Source organism: Platichthys flesus, chromosome 5, assembly GCF_949316205.1.
Source record: "Platichthys flesus chromosome 5, fPlaFle2.1, whole genome shotgun sequence".
Taxonomy (NCBI): domain Eukaryota; kingdom Metazoa; phylum Chordata; class Actinopteri; order Pleuronectiformes; family Pleuronectidae; genus Platichthys; species Platichthys flesus.
Window position 1 is genome coordinate 8,688,689 of NC_084949.1, and position 21,098 is coordinate 8,709,786.

Sequence of the window (21,098 nt, forward strand, 5' to 3'; positions counted from 1 at the left end):
ATGCATACATTTACTATTTATGTATAAATAATGCATCATAGTGTTAATGATTATATATATGATGAATGTGAAAATTTGCTTGTCTCTTTCGGTGTCTTCGCTGATTTGTATTTGAATTATATTTTGTGTGGACGTCAGAAAGAGCGGCATCAGCGAATCAGGATCTGATCAAATCAAGTGTGTAATGAACTGAGTGAGACAGTCTTCTGTTGTCGGGACATTGTGTCAAATCTGCCCTCAAAAGTTACATTTAGAGTTACTTATCTCTAGCATGTGTGTATCTATGGTTAAATCCTCATTACACAACATTGAGGACACTGAGCCAACCGGCTGTGTTGTCTGTTAATCATTCACTTTTTTTATTAAACCAGCAGCTGGAGGAGGCACAGGGAGAGTCGTCTTCAGGAGGAAGGAGCTTTGTGGACACGGCACACGGGTAAAGCATCATCATCATCATCAGCATCATCATCATTAACATCATCATCATCCTCATCATCATCATCATCATCATCATCATCTGCATCATCAGCATCAGCAGCAGCAGCCGTATGGGGAAGGGGCCAGCTAGTATTGCAATGACTCCAGTCACACCTGATGCTTGTGTCCTCAGTGTTTTCATGTTGTGCGTTTGGACTTGTGACTTGTCGCCGTGCTTCCTGCTCTCCTGTCAGCCACTGAGATCCATGATGTCACTTCTTACAGTCCCTGGTGTGGTCGTCACCGTCCACTGCTTCCTCTCTGGAGTGATTGTGCCTGCGGAGCAGAGCGGGCCTCTGCCGCTAAGGAGCACATTCAGGTAAACAGTAAACAACAGCGACAACAAACAGCTGCAGACAACAGGATGGACGCACTGTGACATCTGGTTCGACAACCGAGGGACGTGGCTGAGCAGATGGAGGGGCTGTGTGTGTGTGTGTGTGTGTGTGTTAGAGAGAGTGTGCTGCTTTTACATTCTGTCACACACCATGTCACACACTGAAAGGGAGTTACATGAGGAAACAGCGACCACCAGTGGTTACAAACTGCAACTGGACGTTAGAGGAAATATTTAGCTGAAGTACATTTGGTGTTGTGACATCAGCGTAAAGTATATTTAATGTTAATGAACAGGAAGTGGAGTGAAAATCAACTCTTTCACAGTTCAGATCGACAGAGCAGCAGATCTGAAGTAAAGACAAATATCGACTGTGACTCATGGAACTTCAGGAACAAGCAAACTTAAAACACATTTTAGTCTTTAAGAGGTAAAGCAATAAGGCCAAGAGAGAACTGGAAAAAAAGGAAATGATGAATTATTTATTATTATTAATATTATTATTTTATATTTCCATATTTATCTTGCAATCACCATTCTCTTTGAGAATCGGATGGGAGGAGTCAGGGATGAAAAATATCAAAGAGGGATTTATTTGTTTTCTTTGTGCATTTTCTCTCTCTCTCACTTTCTCTCTTTCTCTCTCTATATATATACTATATATATATATATATATTTATTTTTTATATATATTCATAATATCCCCCTCTGTCTTTCCCTTTAATGCTTCATTGCACAATGTATACATGTGTTTTTGAATGTAAAAATTTGATAAAAGCAAAGGGTGAATATAGGAAATCAGCAGAGAGAGAGTAAGCGCAATATCGCTGTCACGTCCAGACTCTAAACACCAAGGAGAGTTAGCTTAGCTTAGCATAAGGACTGGATATAAAAATACAATACACATCACAAGTTATATCACGAAATTGGCCAAGAAACAGTCCAACATATAACCAACCGTAAAAATCACAACCTGACTCTTGCATAGATTTGTATCAAACAAACAAGACACAACGAATGATAATGAATGTATGTGCAAAAAGAATGAGTTGTAGCTTTAGAGGAGGATTTGTTCTGGACCTGTTCTTTCACAATAAGAGTTTAGATACTAATCTTAATTAACTCAAGAATCGTTTAACATCGGTTATGATCTACACAAGTCAAGTGCAGTGTCTGAACAATCTGGCTTCGCTCTGAAGACACGCACATGTAAGTGACACACATGCATTCAAAAAAATGAAAAAGGAACACATACAGAGTGGCAAAGCATCGCTGCGTATCATTCATGGACACGTTTAATGTCGAGGTTGCTTTTTGTGACGTTGATGATGCTCAACATGTTAGATGAGGTCATTAATACTGTGCAATTAACAAGTTCGATTATGAGTAAAATTGGCAAAAAATATAAAATAAAAAAAAAAGATAAGACACATCACCTCTACATGTATAGACGCTGTGTCGGCACTTTAACAAACCCCCGCCATCCAGTTGACTCCGCCCCTCTCCCACCCGACTCCCTGTCGAGCTGCACCGTGGTGACAGGTCCAGGCGTCGCAGCTCCCATGTGAACGTTAAACTACAGCAGACGTGTTTGAGGTCAAACGATGCAAACAACATGGAGACGAAGTGAGAACAGAAACTGACTAAAGACAGTTTTGCTTGTGGATGGCTGCAGTTTAGCATTTTTTTCAAAAACAAATATACATATACATACAGTACATACATACAAATATATCTGTCAATTTATAATACACTGATTTTTTTTCATTCATAATCATCTCTTAAATAAATTGCTGTTCATTGCACTTGTTAAAATAATTAATTATATGATTTCTCTTAAAGGCAATAGTGTGATTTTTTTTTAAGGTGAAAAAGATAGTGTACCATAAGCCTGATTTAGGATAATAGTAAAAATAACAAGATCTGTAATATACATACTGTATCTGTAAAAGACCCTCACCTCCTCATTTACACGAATGGATGTTCATCTCCATATCTGTAGCATGTCCTTTTGTGATAGGACACGTGTGCCCCACACGCGCCTCGCTGCACATGCTCGAGCATGTTCGTATGCCAGTTTATGTCACAGCGTGTCTCCACGCGTACATATATACATACAATATTATAAAATAAATAAATACAGGAAAACATTCTTGGTTCATGTTTTTTTTCCGACGGTTTCTTTCAAAGCGGTTTTTGGTGCAGTCTTTGACTAACCGTTGCTCTCTGCGTGTTTGGGTTTGAGTCCTTGCTGATGGGATCAACAGTTGACTGAGCCTCCCTGAAAAGATGCACGGGTGATGGAGTTGCATGTGTGTGTCTGTATTTGTGTGAGTGTGTGTGGGAGTGGGAGCATGTTCAAACATGTGCAAAAGACAGTCTGTGTCCAGTGTAAGAAGGTGGGGGGGGACCAAAGTCTTTGGCCTGAGGAGAAAGTATAAAGAATGTTGTGTTGTTAGTGTGTGTGTCTTTGTCAGTGTGTGTGCCTGTGTCAGTGTGTGTTTGTGTGTGTTTGTGTGTGTGTGTGTGTGTGTGTGTGTGTGTGTAGGGTAAAGGGAAGGGGTTTGCATGCACTCTGTCGTCCTCTAGTCCAAGTCACCGCTATGAAAGTGTCAGATTGTCCCAGAAAAGAAGCTCAGTCACAGGAACTGTCCGAGTGCAGCCTCTGGAAGGAGAGTGGTACAGCAGGGATCCTGACAGCGTTCAGGTGGTGGTGGGGGGGGGGCAAACAGGGCGGCGCAGCGCCCCTCCTCCCCACTGCCCCTCCCATGAAAGGGTCTCACTGACAGACTGACAGACTGACTGACTTACTGGGGCTTACTGGTCGGAGCAGAACCCTCTTTCCACCTGCCTCCACTCCCCCGCTTTCCCTCATCTCCATCTACGCCACCGCTCCGTGTGTGTGTGTCCACGAGACAGGGTGGAGGGTCTGGGGTCTCCACCAGGCTCGGCGGGGGCTAGATGGGTGCCTCGTTGTGGGCGCTGTGGTTGCTCCTGCTGAGGCCCACACAGTTCTGCTGGGGGCTGAGCAGATGGCATGTCTCGTTGGACACAGCTATGGACACGGCGGGGGTGGTGCTGGATGTGCTGGTTGTGGTGGTGACCACGGCTGAGGTCTCCACGCCGTCGTGGAGCTCCGTCAACGTGAGCTCGATCTTAGTGAACTCGTTGTCTGTGGATTGGGGGGTCTTGTCCATCCGCGACGCCATCACGGCGTTCTGGTACTGTTGCCGTGTTATCTAGGAAACAGTGAAGATGGGGTCAACTGACTGTGACTGGTTGCGATTGGCTAAGAGCTGGTAAGAGTGGTCTAAAAAGGTGATGAGCTGACTGCGGCAGAAAATACCAGAGAAAGAATGAATTTTTCAATAACAATGACTAATCCTTTCTAATAATAACATAATAACATAATAATGTAAAACGTTCTGTATACATTGTTATAATGTTTTGATCAATTTAATGATCTTTTAATGAAGTCAGACTTGACTCACTTCCAGTTTTATTGTGTAATGAAAGGTTCTGTATGACGACTTTTCTTTGTCAGATGTAGAGTAGCTTTGGACCAGGAGAGATTTTCAAATGGTCATGATGCAATAAATTATCTGATATTTAATTGGACAGTAAAAACGATATTCATAAAATGAATTAGCTGTGAGTAAAGTAAAAAAGTACAAGTATTTGCTCTATAATCATATCTGGGGGAGTGATTAAGTCGGAGGCCACATGCCAAACACTAACATGTTCTATGTTGCAATAAACATTTGGACGTCAGCTGTCTAACTGAATTGCACTCAATTTGATCAGTTCATTAATAAACACATGTAACTTAGGTCATTACAGTTTCTACTGTCCAAAAGATCTATTCATTAACAGCCTCTGCAAGACTTCAATAACAAGCAGCTCTTCATGGGTACTGAACGAGCACGTCTACACCCGTGAGCCTCAGTGTGAGCTGTGTCCTGCTCGGCCTCGTGTGCTCTCTCACCTTTATAAACTGCAGGTCCGAGCGCGCTCTGACTGAGTAGTCAGGTACGTAGATCTGCAGGAAGGAGTTGAGCTGGTTGTTGCTGCTGCCCAGAGTCGGGGTGATGGCCTCGATGCGATCGCTCCTGTTCAGAGAGTCCGAGTGGTTGAGTCCAAACGGCCGTGGAGGAGATTTATTTTCTGTAAGGAGGAGGAAGATGTTTACAAGGTTTGAGTTATCTGATACATCAGAGTTCTAATGACTGTGGTGTGAGATATGTCTAACGCAACTCAGTCCTACCATTACTAGACAAAAAAATCTACCACTCAGAGCACTTTACTCTACAAATCACAATCACAGATTCACACACATTCATATAGCACTTCTATACACAGTGCTATTTTCTATCACACATCATCCACATACAGATGGAACAGAGGTCAGGGGCTATTTGAGGGATCAGTATCTTGCCCGAGGACACTGGAGGAGCCAGGGCTCGAACCGTCGACCCTCTGATTAGTGGACGACCCAATCACAGTCGCCTGATAATGCATGAAATTGAACATTTCTGAAAATATGCAGCGTCATTACTTGGAAATCCTATAGTCTAGTTTTATGCTTCTTCCCATGGGTTGTGCTGTTGCATCAGTGATACCATATCTACAACAAAAGTTTATTACTATAAATATGTATCATTATGTCTATGATATCGGAACAGTACATAATCTATTTGGACATAGTTTTTTCAGATTTGGATAGCTGCAGTCTTGTCAGTAGTTAAGATCCTGTGCACCACTGACATTTTTCCAGGTCAAGCGTTACATATTATCGAGATGCTTGCTGTGCTGCTGTATGGAAATCTCATTTCTACATAAGTCTTTGGGTGAGGGGAGTTTCATGCAGCAGGTATTGAGTCAGTGGTCTCTGATGATCCTTCCTCATATGAGCTGCCTCACAGAAAACCTGTTCTGTTTTTTGTGTGTGCATTTTTTTGTAATTTTTTAATTAAAGCCAGATTATGTTTTCCACTTCTTAAAGAAGCCTAGTGAAAATCACACACAACAAAGTGGAAACGGCTTGGCCAGAGCTAATGCTACTATGCCGACTGGAATGTATGTAATCCCATGTTGGAATATGTGTGTGCGTGAAAGGGAGCGCAACGCACTAACAGTGCGTGTGTGTCACTGTGTGTGTGTGTGTGTGTGTTTGTGTGTGTGTGTGTGTGTATGTGTGTGGAGACTGAGCGCAGTGGGCGAAAGACCTGGCATGTGAACTCTTGCGAATTAGTACTCCACTTTCTCAGGGCCACAGGGGCCAGGTCAGTACAGAAAAAAATGGCGGTCTGTGTCAAGAATACACACATAATGCGTTAACATACAGGCAGATACCCACACACAAATGTGTGCATAGGCTCCACACTGGAGGAAACAAAGCATGTTAAGTGCACTGCCGGATACTTGAGAAGACAGAAAGAGAGAGTGTTTTGTTCTACTGCACCGAGCATATAACTCTAGATGTGTGTGTAACCGTGCGTGTGAACATATGTGTTAATGTGTGTGTGTGTGTGTGTGTGTTTTTGTATGTGCTCTCAGTGGTGCTTGGCAGGGGGCCTGTAGCTGTAGGTCTTGTTTATGTAGTTGAAGGGTTAAAGGTTAGGGGCGAGCGGGGCGGAGCCTGGGTCCAACTCGGGGGCCTCTAGTCTCCAACACCATTCAGCCACTTGACTAATGGCTCAAGGGATGAAAGTGTTAAAGTCTATAGCTGAATCTGTTTTCCTCTCGCCCTCTTTCTCCTTCACTTGTACACACAGGTTTACAGTGAGTGTTGCATTCAAGTACAAACGGACAAAAATGAGGAAGAAAAGGACAGAACACACTCATGTACGTTTACAAAGTATACAGGCGGACAATCTACAAGGGAACATTGTAATTTCAAAAAAATATTACTTTAATTCACGTTCATTTCATTTATCAGTTGACAGGATGTGTGGTATGAGATGAGAAGATAGAGAAAAGGCCACTGTACCTGGAGATCCTGCTAATGACTCAGCTCTACTGACCACAAAGGTACGAGACAGGGACAGAGGGACTTGGGGAGGAAACAGAAAGAAAGTGGGAAAGAAAAAGCAGGAAAGATATGAAATAAATCAATAAAATCAAAGCGCATATTATGCATTTTTTCGGACCAAATCACATATGTGTCGTACATATTATGGCAGCATATTTTTGAATTAGAATGTGTAATCAAAGAAAAATCAACATCTATTGATCCACTATTAAGCATTTAAATTCTGAGCACCTAAACACACATACAGAGGAAGGTTATTCTGCTGTTTCACCAGTAGGTGTCTCTCAGTTCTCACCGCCCACACTTATCATGGCAGTTGAGAAATGCTGAGAATAGTATTACAGTTTATGAATGAACTGAGGGGATGACTGTGTGACACTCTCTCATGATGTCACTGCAGGACAGTCCTACAGTCCTACAGTGGTTGTGTTTCTCTGTAATATTGTAAGGTTTCAACCTGCAAAGTGCCTTGAGAGGATTGTTTGTTGTGATTTGTGGACAGGACCATTTCCACATTTTCCATATGACTTAAAATTGATTTGAAATTTTTGTATGAGCTGATATGATATCTAACTATTGCAATTGACACACATACAATACTTACTATATATTTTTCATTTTTTACATGTTAAAGTGTTTCCAGCAAAAAATAATTTTACTTGACGAAAATAATAGTAAGTACGAAGTGTTAAAATGTTAGATGCTATCTGATCAAAGAATGAGTGAAAAAGACGATAAAGCTAGACAAACATTCAATTCATCCATATACCGCGTATCCTTTGAGGGTTGCTGGGGTCAGCTGGAGCTAATCCCAGCATTCAATTATTGTTTTTAAATATTTTTCTCCAAAAAGCTGCATAGTGATATTTTACTCAAAAATCAAATAAAGATTTTTACCCGAGAGCCTTTAAAAAAAGAAAATGATCAATCGTGACAAGGAGGACAGAGACAGGGTGTACATCGGTCAGTCGGTGTTACCTGGCGACGCTGTCAGGGCCATCAGCCCATAGAAGGAGAACGGTCCTGCTTCAAACTTCATCCCCTCTTTTCCTGCCTCCACCTCCACTTTCCCCTGTGACGGCAACAAACAAGTTACTATCTACAAAGACACACAACCAACCACCCAACATTGTAGAAGGTTACATTGGCAATTCATGCTGTTTGAATTCACATGGTCTAGGTGGTCTAGTGGCAGAAACTTGGACTATGGGCAGAGAAGGACTCTGGTTCGTCTGTGGTCCAACTCCACGGAGAGACAACAAAAGACGAACCTGGATTGATCTGTGCAAAAATCCAAGAGTCTCCCTACCCTGTCTAGTGCCCCTGAGCAAGGCACCTTACTCCCCCAACATCTGCTCCCCGAGCGCCGTACATGGTCGCTCACTGCTCTGTGTGTCCTGCACCAGGTGGGTCAAAAGCAGAGATTAAATTTCCCTACCTGCATGAGTGTGCCTCTGCATGTCTGTGCATGTGTTTGGGATGAATAAATGCATCTTAATCTTTATCCATCCTTTTTCACACTGTACGTTTTCTTTGGATATCCAACTTCTCACCAACCCAGAATGGACGTTCTGCATTAGTGCTTCATTGTGTCAGTTACAGTATAGTCTTTCATCCTTCCTCTCTAGGATTTCAGCTACAGCTTTGTGCTTTGCAATCCTACTTCCACCCTCAACAAAATCTGCTCAAATATATTTATTCACCCTGCCCGTGAGTTTAGGACAAATCCACCCACACCACCCCTCCCTCCCTCTTCTCTCTCCTTTTTTACTACTTGTAGAAAATCCGTGCTCAATTTAATAGCTCCCAATGTCTTCCTATAAGCCTGATCTCAAGGGCAGTGACCTCACACTTGTCCCACCTGGACCTCACCTGATCCAGAGACACTGTAACTGTAGTTCTGGTACACATTGTATTATGGGAAATTTTAATCATTTCAGTTATTACGCAAAATGTATTGTTTCCTATTGAGCTTTATAGTTTGCACTTTCAGTTGGAAAAAATCCACAGCGACATTGGGCAGTTTTCTGTAAAATCAGCATTGCTCTAACAACATTTAAAGCACTTTAATTATTATTTTGTCTAATTATTTTACTGTAGAACATTTAAGTTGTGGCTGCACGTCCTCTTACCAAGGAGTAACGTGGTCCCTACCTGCCATTCTTATAGGTAGGACAGGTATGAGTTAAACAGTATGGAGTAGTGCCAGAGGCCTGTTGTGAATGCAGAGCTATGAACTGTTTGGCCATGCTGGTGTTTATTCAATGAAGACCGGAGACTAGTAAAACCAAGTGTTTACCAGAGCAGTTGTAGCTTATTACCCACAGCCCAGAAGAACGGAAGAACAAGCCACCAACCAAGAAAAGAGGGTTTCACTAATACAGATGATGACTTAATGGAGTGATGGGGAGAGTCAAGTAAAGTGTGCGCACTGACGCATCGCTGCATAGCTGCAGTTCCTGCTGCATATCACTGATGCTGCCATATGCTCCTTGAGGCAAGATCATAGAGGCAACAGCTTGTGCGGTGTGTGTGAACACGAACGCGACTCAAGAAGAACATTTTACTGGATTTGGCCTCAAACAATTTAACACCATCAGCGCAGTGGTGAGTAGATGAGTGGATTTTTTATTTTGGGTTGAGCTATCCCTTTAAGAGCAGTTTTCAAACTGTAAAGCTACATGAAGATCAGCAACATGTGTTTTGCGTCTGCTTTTGAGTACATAATTGTAACTTTATAGCAGGATTTCTTTGAGGTGTCTGCAGACATGGGGCAGGGAGAGGAGAGGGATGTGTGTACCACCTCTTTGATTCTGTTGGTGTTTGGAAAACTGCATCACGATTCACTGAAACGCCTTAAAAACACATGTCACTTGCTATATAAGCCATTCTATGCCTGATTTAAGAGTAATATAGTTGTGCGGTTGCAGTGAAAGCTCAGACTTTGGTTTAGAAAAAAGGAAAGATATTATTACACACTGCATGAGCTTCAAAAGATACTGTGATCTATTTTTGTTCAACTACTGAAGTTAGCAGTGAACAAGCATGGAGCATGGTATCATTTGACGAATCCACATCTGAAGTTCACAACAGGCAGATTGAAATAGACTCACAAGCTTACATCAACCCAATCTCATGCCTAAATAACTCCTAACCAGGAGGTTGATGGTTTGATCCCCGTCTCCCACATTCCACCCCAAGTTGCCCCTGACGGCAGATTGATGTATGATGAGCTGTCTAAATGTGTGTGTGAATGGAAAAACTCTGCTTTGAGCGGCCATCAGGACTAAAAAAGCTGCTATATTCACACAGACTATTTATATGCTATTAATATTTATGCATTCTTTTTTCCCCCCCATAAAGATCTATTAATTATTCCCCAGGGAAATTGGTGAAAAGTCAAAAAACTAGCCATGTTAAAGAGAATGATAATAAATTCCTGATTCACACTGTAATGCTCCAAACAACCGGACAAACAAACAAACACAGATGAAAACATAAAATCCTCCCATCTCTACCCTGTCCCTGTCCCTGTCCCTGTCCCCCTACCTAGGAGGTAACTAATTAAAAAACTACTACACTGCTTCTATTATTATTAATAGTAATACTGATGAAAGTATTATGAAGTCCTTCATGTAGAAAATGTACCAGAGCTATTAGCTGTTAAAATGTACTGGTGAAATATCCACTTTTTAATAACAGTATTCAAACAAGTGTTAGTGACTCAGCTGGTTAGATGAGTGCACACGACACCTGTTATTAAAGAGCCTTGAAGGTGTCTGTGTTGTCTGTTGTCTCGTTGGATAAATGATTGTGATTAAGTCTAACTCCAGAAAACACAATCCTCTGCATTAGAGCAGAAATACACACACACACACGTACACACCAAGGAACATGAATAGATTTTGAAATACTTGTGCTGTAAATCGTTTCATGAGCAGTTCAGTAGTTGGTCGGTTTCGGATCAAATCTGCAGATGTCACATTCACTTTAGTCTGTCGTCATGCCAACGCACCTGCAGGACGAGGAGGAAATAGTCCACGGGCTTGTTCCTGTGGAAGAGGTAGTGCTCTGCCGCCCGCTTGTTCTTCTCATCGTATTTCAGCTCCTGGATGACGTTCGGATGCTTCAACAGGCGCAGCAGGATCTTTTCTGACATCTGCACCGGTGAGAAAGGCTCCACCTCTGAGGAGAGAGAGCGGAATGTGAAGTGGGGCAAACCAAACATGAACAGGCTGCTGACGAAGATATGAGAGTTTACAAGAATCCCGCTTTTAATTCAACAAACAGTCATTTCGTACCCGAGACCTTTGTAAGAAGTAGCCTAACCGTGACAGGTCTGCCTCAACCACCCAATGGGCCAATCAGCTCCTTCAACGCAGCGGCGGTGATATGTGTCAGCTGGCTGCCGGCTCCACCACCAGGAACTAAACTCCCTAATAGCCTTTAGAGGAACTTAATCAACGCTTAGCTGCTAGGTCAAAGTTCTAATCAACTGCTGCTGCTGCTGCTGCTGCTGTAGCGGTGCTTGGATATTCTTCTGCCGGGTCAGAAATCCTTTTCCCAAGGGAAAGCGGGTGAAATATTTCACATTTTACACAAAGTATGTCGACTTGTGTGAGAACAGAGATCAGAGGCCAAAAATGCTGGACGTGATGTCACCGAGGAACGAGTGTAAGCAAACAGGGTGGTGTTTTTAAAGCTGTGAGCAAAGATCTCAACATGTAACCTTCAGTGCATGACATGCAAGCAAATAGACGCCTTCTTTTGCACAGACATCCCGTGCCGCGCTCCCGAAAGGCCTTCCACCTCTTCAGAAACACACACACGCATACCAACACGCTTGCTGTGACACAACTCACACAACTCATTCCCTCACACAGACACACAACAGATACTCATTCTACACACATACTCACTCCTCCCTACATCCACTTGCCCAAAAATTCAAAGCCCATACGGGCACATGCACACACAAACAGCTCACACACACACACACACACACACACACACACTTTCCCCACAGTGAGGGGCTGAGGGCACACTGGGGGAAGTCAAGCAGCAACGCAGCCCACTTGCCTGTTGCTAGGAAACGCAGGGTAGCCAGCAGAAGCTGAGGTGATATTTTAACCTTCATTTCATTGTCGTTCGGCTTGAAGGCCGAGAAATCCTGCTTCCTCTCCCGATGGGTGATTTTCTTCTTCGTCTTGTTGTCAGCTGAGGAGGGAAAATTAAAAGACAGGGTTGATGCACAAAACTTTCACTTTTTGTTCTGCAACAGGAAAAGCGTCAATCCATATCCCTCCACAGATACTGAGTCGTCCCGGGTCAGAGGGTGACTAAACTGGAGTTACCCAAAAGCTTATTGCTTTTTCCAGAAACGTAGCTGTGGCGTCCTTCTCAGAACTAAAGGAGAGCTATAGGGGGCTACGTTGTGAGCTTAGCACATTCTTAGCATTGCTTAAAGCCATATGTATTACGGCAACAAATAGACTGGCATGAACTCCATGTCTGCAGACCTTTTCTGATTCTGACCATTTATTGAAACAGCACAGCTTTGGTGTGGAAAGTTTGAATGAGAGTGTAGGTTTCGTAGAAAATACACATTCACTTACACAATACCCTTTGGTGAAAAAACAACACAATAAACTGACTTTTGTAATGGAACTAATAATTAAAATATCTAATGGTCCCCTCATTTGCATGAACTTAACTTTAGACACTCTGTCTTAACTTTTCTGTTTTCGCTTTTCAGTGTTTAGATGAATTCCCTCCCATTTCTCTTCCAGTAAAACACTGACACACTTCTGATGGCTCATCCTTTACCTGGGGGGTAATCTGTCAATTTCTATTTGGGTGACTCGCCATCAAACAACAAAAACTCCTGACCCTTAACTTGTGAGTAATAGTAGGAAGTTGAGAAACAATTTAGTGAAGCTGTGTTTGTTGGATCACTGGACAAAAATATATTATTATATAATATCTGTAGAGCGGTTGTAGTCAGATCTGAAAATTTTGATCAAACTTGAGCCCCACTTCTTCAATTAAAACCTTGCTCACATTTAACTGGACATACAGGTATAAGACATTATAGGGGGCTTACTGGACCACTTCACCGGGTCTCCATAACCTCAAAACATTGTGTCTGCAATTATCTAAGTAGACATGGAACAATATTGTCTTTCATCTGGAGTTGTGTTTCTGGTCCCCTGATCAATACCAGTCCATTCATTCTCCTTTTAACTTTGTTTTGTTAATCCACCAAGTATCTGGATGTTCAGCTGCTAGAGGCTCCACTGCCTTCACCTGCTCTGTCAGCTGTTTAGTGCTCAGCACATGGTTTACATCTGAATTCTGCAGTTTAAAAGAGCTTATTGAGAGCGGTGGAATCAAACCAAATACACACATTTTATTGCAGGGTGTAAAAACCAAGACAGTGACCTGAAAGAGGCTAAAGTACTCCTTAGAGCAGAGGGAAACCACAGAGCGGTGTGATCATTTTGTTGTCATTACCACAAGTGACCTCTTTCTCTTTACACATACTTTTCAAACCTGCAGATTTAGTTGCACCTTTTAATTCATATTCAATATGCAAACAGAAATTTTTCAAAAAATCACAAATTTAGAAATCACTGGTACCAGCTTTGGTCACGATTTACTGTTGCTACACTCTATTGCTACAGACCTTCATACCATAACACACCAAGGTCTAAGCAGAATAAGATGAGACTCATTCACTAGTGCCCTGTTAGTTTTCAAAAAGGGCATCGTTAAATACATATTTAGACAGTTCTGCTGCATGAATTAGACTTAAATTAACTTGCTTTAAACCGTCACTGTGATGTAAGAGTGCTATTAAGGCTGCTGACCAGTGAAATCTTGAAGCCTAAAGGGTATGAGCTTTAAGAGCGAGACCTACTGTACAAGTCAGTCTCGTCCAGGATCTCTGACTTGATGATTTCTTCGATAACGTCCTCAAGGGTGACGATACCCAGGACCTCGTAGAAAGGGTCCCCCTCACCTTCGTTGTTCACCCTCTGAACTATGGCCAGGTGGGACTTCCCTAAAAAAACATACAGACACAATGTAATCAAGTTAGGGTCATATAATGATAAACAGAGTTGAATATAGGTCAGTGAGTGGTGGAGTTACAGAGGGACATACAGACAGGGATCCTCTCATAATGTACCTATCTGACATGTTTTAAAAGTAAATACTTAACAAAAAGGAAAAGGAAATCACTCATGTCAGATAGTGTTGCTGTTATGACACTGAGGCTGCAGTGCGAATCACACACAGAGCAGGAGACAGTGATGGGATCTCCTCAGTGAGCAGGGATGCACAACATGGTAGTTCAAGTGTTAACAGGGACAGCAGAGACTGAGACAGAGAGAGTGACAGTCAAACTGTCCTAAATGCCATCATGTGTCCTCCCTCAGCCCTCCCTCCCTCCACATCTGTGTTCCCAGGACCCTCCTGTGTGCTGTACCATCTGAAAAAAGGAAACAAACTGCCGTGTATGCAGAGAATACTGTCAGGCAAAACACTAAACAAATTCTTTGCCTTTTCTCAGCTTGTGATCATTTAAAAGGAATTTTCCAGAGGCCCAGGCTAATATTAGCCCCTGCAAAATGAAGTTTCCATTCCGCCCCGGCAATATTCTCACCGAGCGAAGGAACAGACTGGGCGAAGCCTCCGCTGTGTGATCAGATTGTCTCGGAATGGGCCGTTTGCATGCAGATACACCGGGGTGTAAATAATGGAGGACATCGGTGGGGCTGTGTGAGTACACGTGCATGTGCTTGTGTCCGAGTGCATGGGCACATGGGTGTGCGAACATGTGTGTGGTTAATTCTGGAGAACACAGGTACATCGCAGCGGAGTCAGGCGCTGTTTCAGCTAATGCTTTGGTGCAGGATAGCAGAGGCTGATAGGGCTGATCACCACACATGTTTTATAGCACTGCAGCTCACTGCCTCCTCACAACACTATGACAGCACATGTGCAGAGCCTCAGAGGCTGAGCGAGAGAATGTTGTAGGTATTAGATACGGAAGTGATGCTTTCAACCAATTCACTCAGGTTACACCTAACAGGGTAGATCTCCAAAGAGAGGTATAAATAATGTAAACGGAGAAAATCCTCCAACACAAAGGTGGTATTTATATCTTATTTCTAAAGTGTCCAACAACAGCAAGAGAGTCTAACTATTTCTATCAAGGTGCCAATGATATCTACAGCATATTGCTCTATCACTGAGGACTTGTGTTTAACTAGGACAAACACAAATGGGGCTTTGGTGGGTTAAAGCAATCAGGCCTCTGAAGTCCTTGAGCAAGCAATTACTCGAAACTGCCCGGGGAGGGAAAAGGCAAATGGAGTGGCCAGCAGAGCACAGTGAAACAGATCAATGTTCACTTCCTCCACTTTAATGGCATCCACTCCCATCAGGAATAAAAACACAGCTCCCCATTGTTGGTTTAACTTATCTTAAAGAGATACAAAAAAAAAAAAAAAAACACAATAATGTGAAAATCCAGAAAATATGTGAAGATTTATTCTCATTTCAAATCTTTTGTTTTCAGCACAAATACACTTGTTAACAGTCTCATGTATTTGTTCCGGGCCCATTAAAGGAATACTACCATATTTTGGTAATCCACTTTCCTCATTGTTTCCGAGACTTAGATGAGAACCCCAAGCAACCCCATCTCATGTTTGTACATTGTCATTGTTCATTATTTATGCTAAGATAGGAGGCTAAGAGGCTGCTAGAGCTCAAGCTTCATATTTAAAACAGACTTGATGAGAGTATTATTATCTAACTCGCAGCAAGAAAGCACGTTGATATATTTCCTTCAATTTCAAATTTCTTCTTTAAGAATGTATTCATGTAGATTGGCACTCAGTGTAGATTGCATACCAAACAGTCTCCTTACAAAAACACATCAGTCCCCTATACATGCCTGAGCTTTTACATTAAGATCCATGAATTGATCATGCTAAAGTGACAAGTAAAATTTTGAAAAATGTCAGATCTCGCAGTAATAAAATGATGGGTATTCAAATTAAAATTGGATTTTGCTTTGGTCGTGTTCCACTTCTCAACACAATTAATGGAAATCATTTGAATGGTTTGCGTAATCGTGCTGACTAACAAACTAACGAAAATGAAAACATAACCTTCTTGGTGGTGATAAAAATATATAACTTTTCAGAAGGAACAATTCAAAATGTTACCAAATAATCTTAATTAAAGCCACCTTACAAAATAGTAATGTCATCTTTCCAGTCTAGCCTCCACAGAATGGTGAACATAACAGAAACATTCCCCTTACATAATTTGTACATTGCATATGCTGTATTGTAAAACTGCTGTCCTTTAACTGCTCTACTCTCCATATATGGGGATTTAATCTGAGAAAGAATGGACAACAAATCTGAACCTCACCTTTCTGACACAAAACGAGGCCTGAACTCCGACCTTTATGTAAGCCAACTGATAAGAGGTGGAAAAGAGCAAACACAATCTTCGATATTCACTCGTTAGACAAGCTAAGCTAACAGGATGTTTGTCCACATCAACACTATCGCCTTCTTCTACTGACGAGGTAACTTGGGGCACTATTAAAGATGACCTAGGGTAAGAGCTTTAACAGAGGTTAAAAATGTCACTAGTTAGAAGAAAAAGCATTACACACAGGATAAAAATGAATGGAAAGTAACTGAGAAAAATGTGTTTATGCAGCGTTTGGTTTTGTTTATCCTAGGGTCTGTCCCTTGGGAAGCAATGTAAGGAGACACGAATTTCACAAATTCCATGGAATAGATGTCTTCCACATATTATTCTGAATTTTGTATATGGAAGTAATTAGGTCTGTTTTGAGAAAATATTTTTTTCTCAGCTGTGAATCCAAGGAAGCCATCGTCTTCTCTTGTTCCACAGAGAAATATCCCAAGTATTGGCTGGATTATCAAGAGGATGAATCCTTATGACATTGAAGAGTCCCTGGCTTTCGATCTAGTGCCACCTGCAGGTCAAATTTGTTTATGTGACGTGTGAAATATATTCACAACTTCTGTATGAGCTGGCACAAAGTGCGGTACTAGAAGTACCAGAAGATTAATTTATGATCCCCACTTGGTAGAATTGTAATGACTTTGGTGATTCCAGTACTTTTCCCCTTATACCACCAAGAGGTCCAAGTTGTCGTTTTTCCTGTGAAATGATTTAATAACATTGTTTTGAATTGGTACAACTATGTACATAGATTCATGGCCCCAAGAGGATAATCCCAGTGATAAAGGTGAATTGACTTGACTCTGGCACTATGCATGATGTTTACGTTTTTAGACTAAGGTAAAACAAACTACAGGATGTATTTCCGTCAAATTTACAACCATCCCACTTCCTATTGATGATCCCCAACTGTTTCATCGAGCATCATCACCAGGTCACAAATATAATCAGTTCTATTGTTCATGACTTAAGACCGGCCAAGCCAATGACATCCACATCACAGTTGCACTTTGTGTTTGGTGATCATTTGCTAAATTACGACTTTGACCAGGTTAATATGTCCTGTCCTAGAGCACATGTTAACACACTGATATAAGCATTTATGTCAAAGCTGGGTTCAGAGTGCAGCCAGTGTTGATGAAGACTAATAGTCTGGTCCATGTTATGGATAAGAATCAGTACGCTTCATCTCCTAGGGACCATTAATGTCTGTACAAAACTGAGTGACATCCATCAAAAAGATGTTGAGATATTTCTGCTTAGCCAAAAATGGCAAAACAACCAATGTTTCAATCCCTTGAGAGTTTTCATACTGCTAGGATGGCTGAATGTAAATACAAACAGACAGATAGGCATACAGCCAGATAAACGCACTGCAGTTTCCATTTCCTATTTGGTTTCCCACATGTTTTTGACCAGGATGTTGGTCAAAAATATCTGTAAGTAGCCGAGCAATTTAACTGTTAGCTAGGGACTGCGGCATAACCGACTATAGTGTATATCATGAATATTATTCTTCATTAAGAGAAATGTTGACAGCAGCTGAGAGTCAAAAAGTAAAATATAATTTTTGTTCAAGTCATGTGGGATTGTTTGACGATAGATTTAGCAAAGATAAAGATATAAAAGTTGCCAGTTTATGAGTCTTGTATCCATACAAACTCCTCTTCTGGTGTCTAAAGTCTAGCACTGTCTCGCTTAATGGTAGACACAAACAAACACACAAACACACAAACACACAAATACACAAACACACAAAGTTATTTTGCACAGAAGCTCCACTCCAAATCGTTTTGTCTCGCTGTCCCACAAGATGAGATGCATACCTTCCAGTTTCCCACAAAGACAAAATAACAGTCTACTGAAAAAAATGCAGCTTCTGTCTTCCATAAATATATTATTAGACAATGACAGCCTGTTTATTCATAGCTCCTAAGCTGTTGTTATGGCGCTGGATATTGTGGCTGGGGGGGTGGGGGGTGGGGGGGACTGGAGGTAGAGTGGGGAGTTTGACCCTCTGGACCCTCTGGAGCCTGGAACTTGGCAGAGGGCCTCAGGGAGAGCGTGTCCTTGCAAAGACCAGTCGTCTGGGGTCCTATACGCCACCACTGCTGCCTGACATCTGGGGCTGTCTAGCTGGGCCGAGACTGAATGCATGCTGGGTAGTCCAGCACACAGGCACACTGCACACATCAGGGTCGGGGGTCAATTCACTTTCACATTAAAGAGGCATGTTTTCTTGGTCAAAAACTGGAACACTACAGTCATTAAATGTGATTTCTGAAAGATTTCTCAGAATAACGGTTGAGTCATTAGCACTGTAAATGGCTGTTTCAGTTTACATTTGTAATTGAGTGAAGTCAAGACACACACACACACACACACACACACACACACACACACACTCACACACACAGAGAGGATTATTTTGCTTCCCTTAACAACAAGGCAGCAAGGTACTAAGGTACCAGGAAGTGATTAATCCCCTTGAGGAGACAGTCGGGGACCACGACACATTGTTTAGTTAATGTGTCTCAGAGTTAGTTTAAACAGTTGCTATGAAAAGATGAATATGCAAAGCAAGAGATCCACTACCCAGGGCCATGGCCACTAATTGTGTATTCATTTATTAGTTCATTTTTGTGTGATTCAAATAATCGAATTAAAAAATAAATAATGATAAACAAGATTAAGAGTCTTTAACCATGCCTTTGTAAGGCTGGAATAAAATGCAAATGCTAAAGTTAGCATGCTGACGTGGTTTTGTAAGGTTTGGTCCTTACCATATAAAATGACTTTAGATTATGTATGTTGTGAATTAGTGCAATACAAATGAACTGAGTATTTTTTAATTGTCACTGTGATGATGCTAACATGCTGATGTCAATACTACCATTAAAGGTATTAATACTACCATTGAAGGTATTTGGTCATAAACCAATTTATTGAGCACACTGACCTTATGATCACCAGAATGATTAAGAAACTATTGAGACATTTCCCTCAAAAGCCTATGATGGTGCTGGAGGAAAGATCCAAGGATCAACAAAGAACATCGGCGTTTTGTAGTTAAAACGTTAAAACCAAAGAGACAGAAACATGGGGCAAACAAAAACATCCCAAACACGTGGAGCCATGGAGTCTTGTTCCTCAAAATAAAACATAAAACTAACACAAATGGTATATTTCCATTATGGTTCCTCTGGTGATAAACTGGCACCATGCTCTTCAATTGCACTTGACTAAACACGAGCTGTACTGAAGAACCAATTCATAATATCCGCATTGTTCCGAAAATGTTGCACCTAATTTGGATTGGCTAATGATAGCTACAGCCCTGTTCCTGTGGTGTTTGGAGGCTCCAAAGCCAAGCCTGAGAACCACCACTCAGGCCTTCAGAGACTTAGCCGTGTGCTCTTTTCCACCATTCCCAGCTTATTTATGGAATGCAGCTTTGTCATATTTTTCCATAGCGCAATTTTCCCCCTATAAATAGGCGCAAAAGGCTTGCAGAGTTGGGGTGGGAGTATGAGGGGTCAGTATCTGTCCTGTTCACTCATCATTGCCCTTCCACTCTCTTGTTCTCCTCCTTTTTTTCCAAACATTTGAGCCCTGACAAATATAGAGCAATGTTAGGGTGATGGGAACCCATCTGATGATCTTACCTCCAGTGAAGAAAAAAAAGAGGGAGCTACGTTTCAAAATAATCGTACACATTTTTCCATTAACATGGGCAAATCCACTACCCTGATGCTGGTAACATGCCGACTATTTATAACGTCTTCATTTACATAAACATTTGGTTTGAATACAGACAGTGAAATAACATCATTCTGTCTTTGCCCATATTATCTGGAGACATAAGTGGAATGTGTGTCTGTATGTTTGTGTGTATAAGTGTTCCTATTTCCTTTACAAGTATTTTAAATTAATCAGAAAAATGGCATTCTATAAATTTGTTAATATAAATACAGGACAAATTAACCTTGACCTTTGACTTAGAGGGGAAGTGCTGCTGCTGCTGCTGCTCTACAGAGACTCTAAACTTCTGAGGAAATCCTACGAGTGACGTCAAACATACAAGAATCCCCTTAGTCACTATTGTAATGTAACACTTCAAACACAAAATGATGTGAAAGCACAAGAACAAGAAATGTAGTTTCCTGTAGAGACTTAAAGTTCGAAAACAACATTTGAGAATTGCCCCAAGTGCAAATCCATACACTGGTATCTACTTAATGTTAATGTTAATACTAGCTAACACCACTTTATATATTGTGACTCAGCCTCACCTGAAAATGTTATATATTAAACATTACAGCGTTGCTTCACAGCATGTTCCTCTAATGCTTTCACTCAAAAACCCTGCACTGGAATTTCCCTGCTTCAGCTATGATTTATTCCTCTTGTGTTCTAACTGTGCTTGTCACTCAGATATTTTGTAGCTTGAACAGATTTCCTTTGCTCCAGCTTCAGCTCTTATACTCACACTCATGCTGCTTCTGTGTGCGCACGGGAAAGGCCTGCTCCCAGATTACTCCTCTGATCTATGATTTTTCCTCTGATGCCCTTGAGACTTTAATTGTGCGACAAGTCAAAATTCATCAACCGATAGAATGCCAGGTGTAGTGTTGACGCGAGGAGCAGAGTTGAGGCTGAAGGGCACGAAATCTCTCCGATCAACATACCGAAACGAAATATTGTGTTGTTTCTGTATGTTGGCTATGTGATGAG

At 41.6% G+C, this 21,098-nt stretch overlaps 1 protein-coding gene across 2 annotated transcripts in view; it reads right to left on the minus strand.

The window, feature by feature from the left end:
• Positions 1-1,166: 1,166 nt before the first annotated feature.
• The window catches only part of cnnm2b (cyclin and CBS domain divalent metal cation transport mediator 2b), a 35,449-nt gene continuing 15,517 nt past the window's right edge, over positions 1,167-21,098 (minus strand). The window contains exons 2-8 of one of the 2 annotated variants that reach the window (XM_062387538.1): positions 13,765-13,908; positions 11,925-12,062; positions 10,861-11,030; positions 7,824-7,917; positions 6,804-6,866; positions 4,800-4,978; positions 1,167-4,053 (exon numbers count right to left, since the gene is read on the minus strand). In XM_062387538.1, the coding sequence (XP_062243522.1) occupies positions 3,772-4,053; positions 4,800-4,978; positions 6,804-6,866; positions 7,824-7,917; positions 10,861-11,030; positions 11,925-12,062; positions 13,765-13,908 (1,070 nt within the window). In that variant the 3' untranslated portion in view covers positions 1,167-3,771. The remainder of the gene's footprint in view (positions 4,054-4,799; positions 4,979-6,803; positions 6,867-7,823; positions 7,918-10,860; positions 11,031-11,924; positions 12,063-13,764; positions 13,909-21,098) is intronic. The other variant, XM_062387539.1, reaches the window with a different exon arrangement.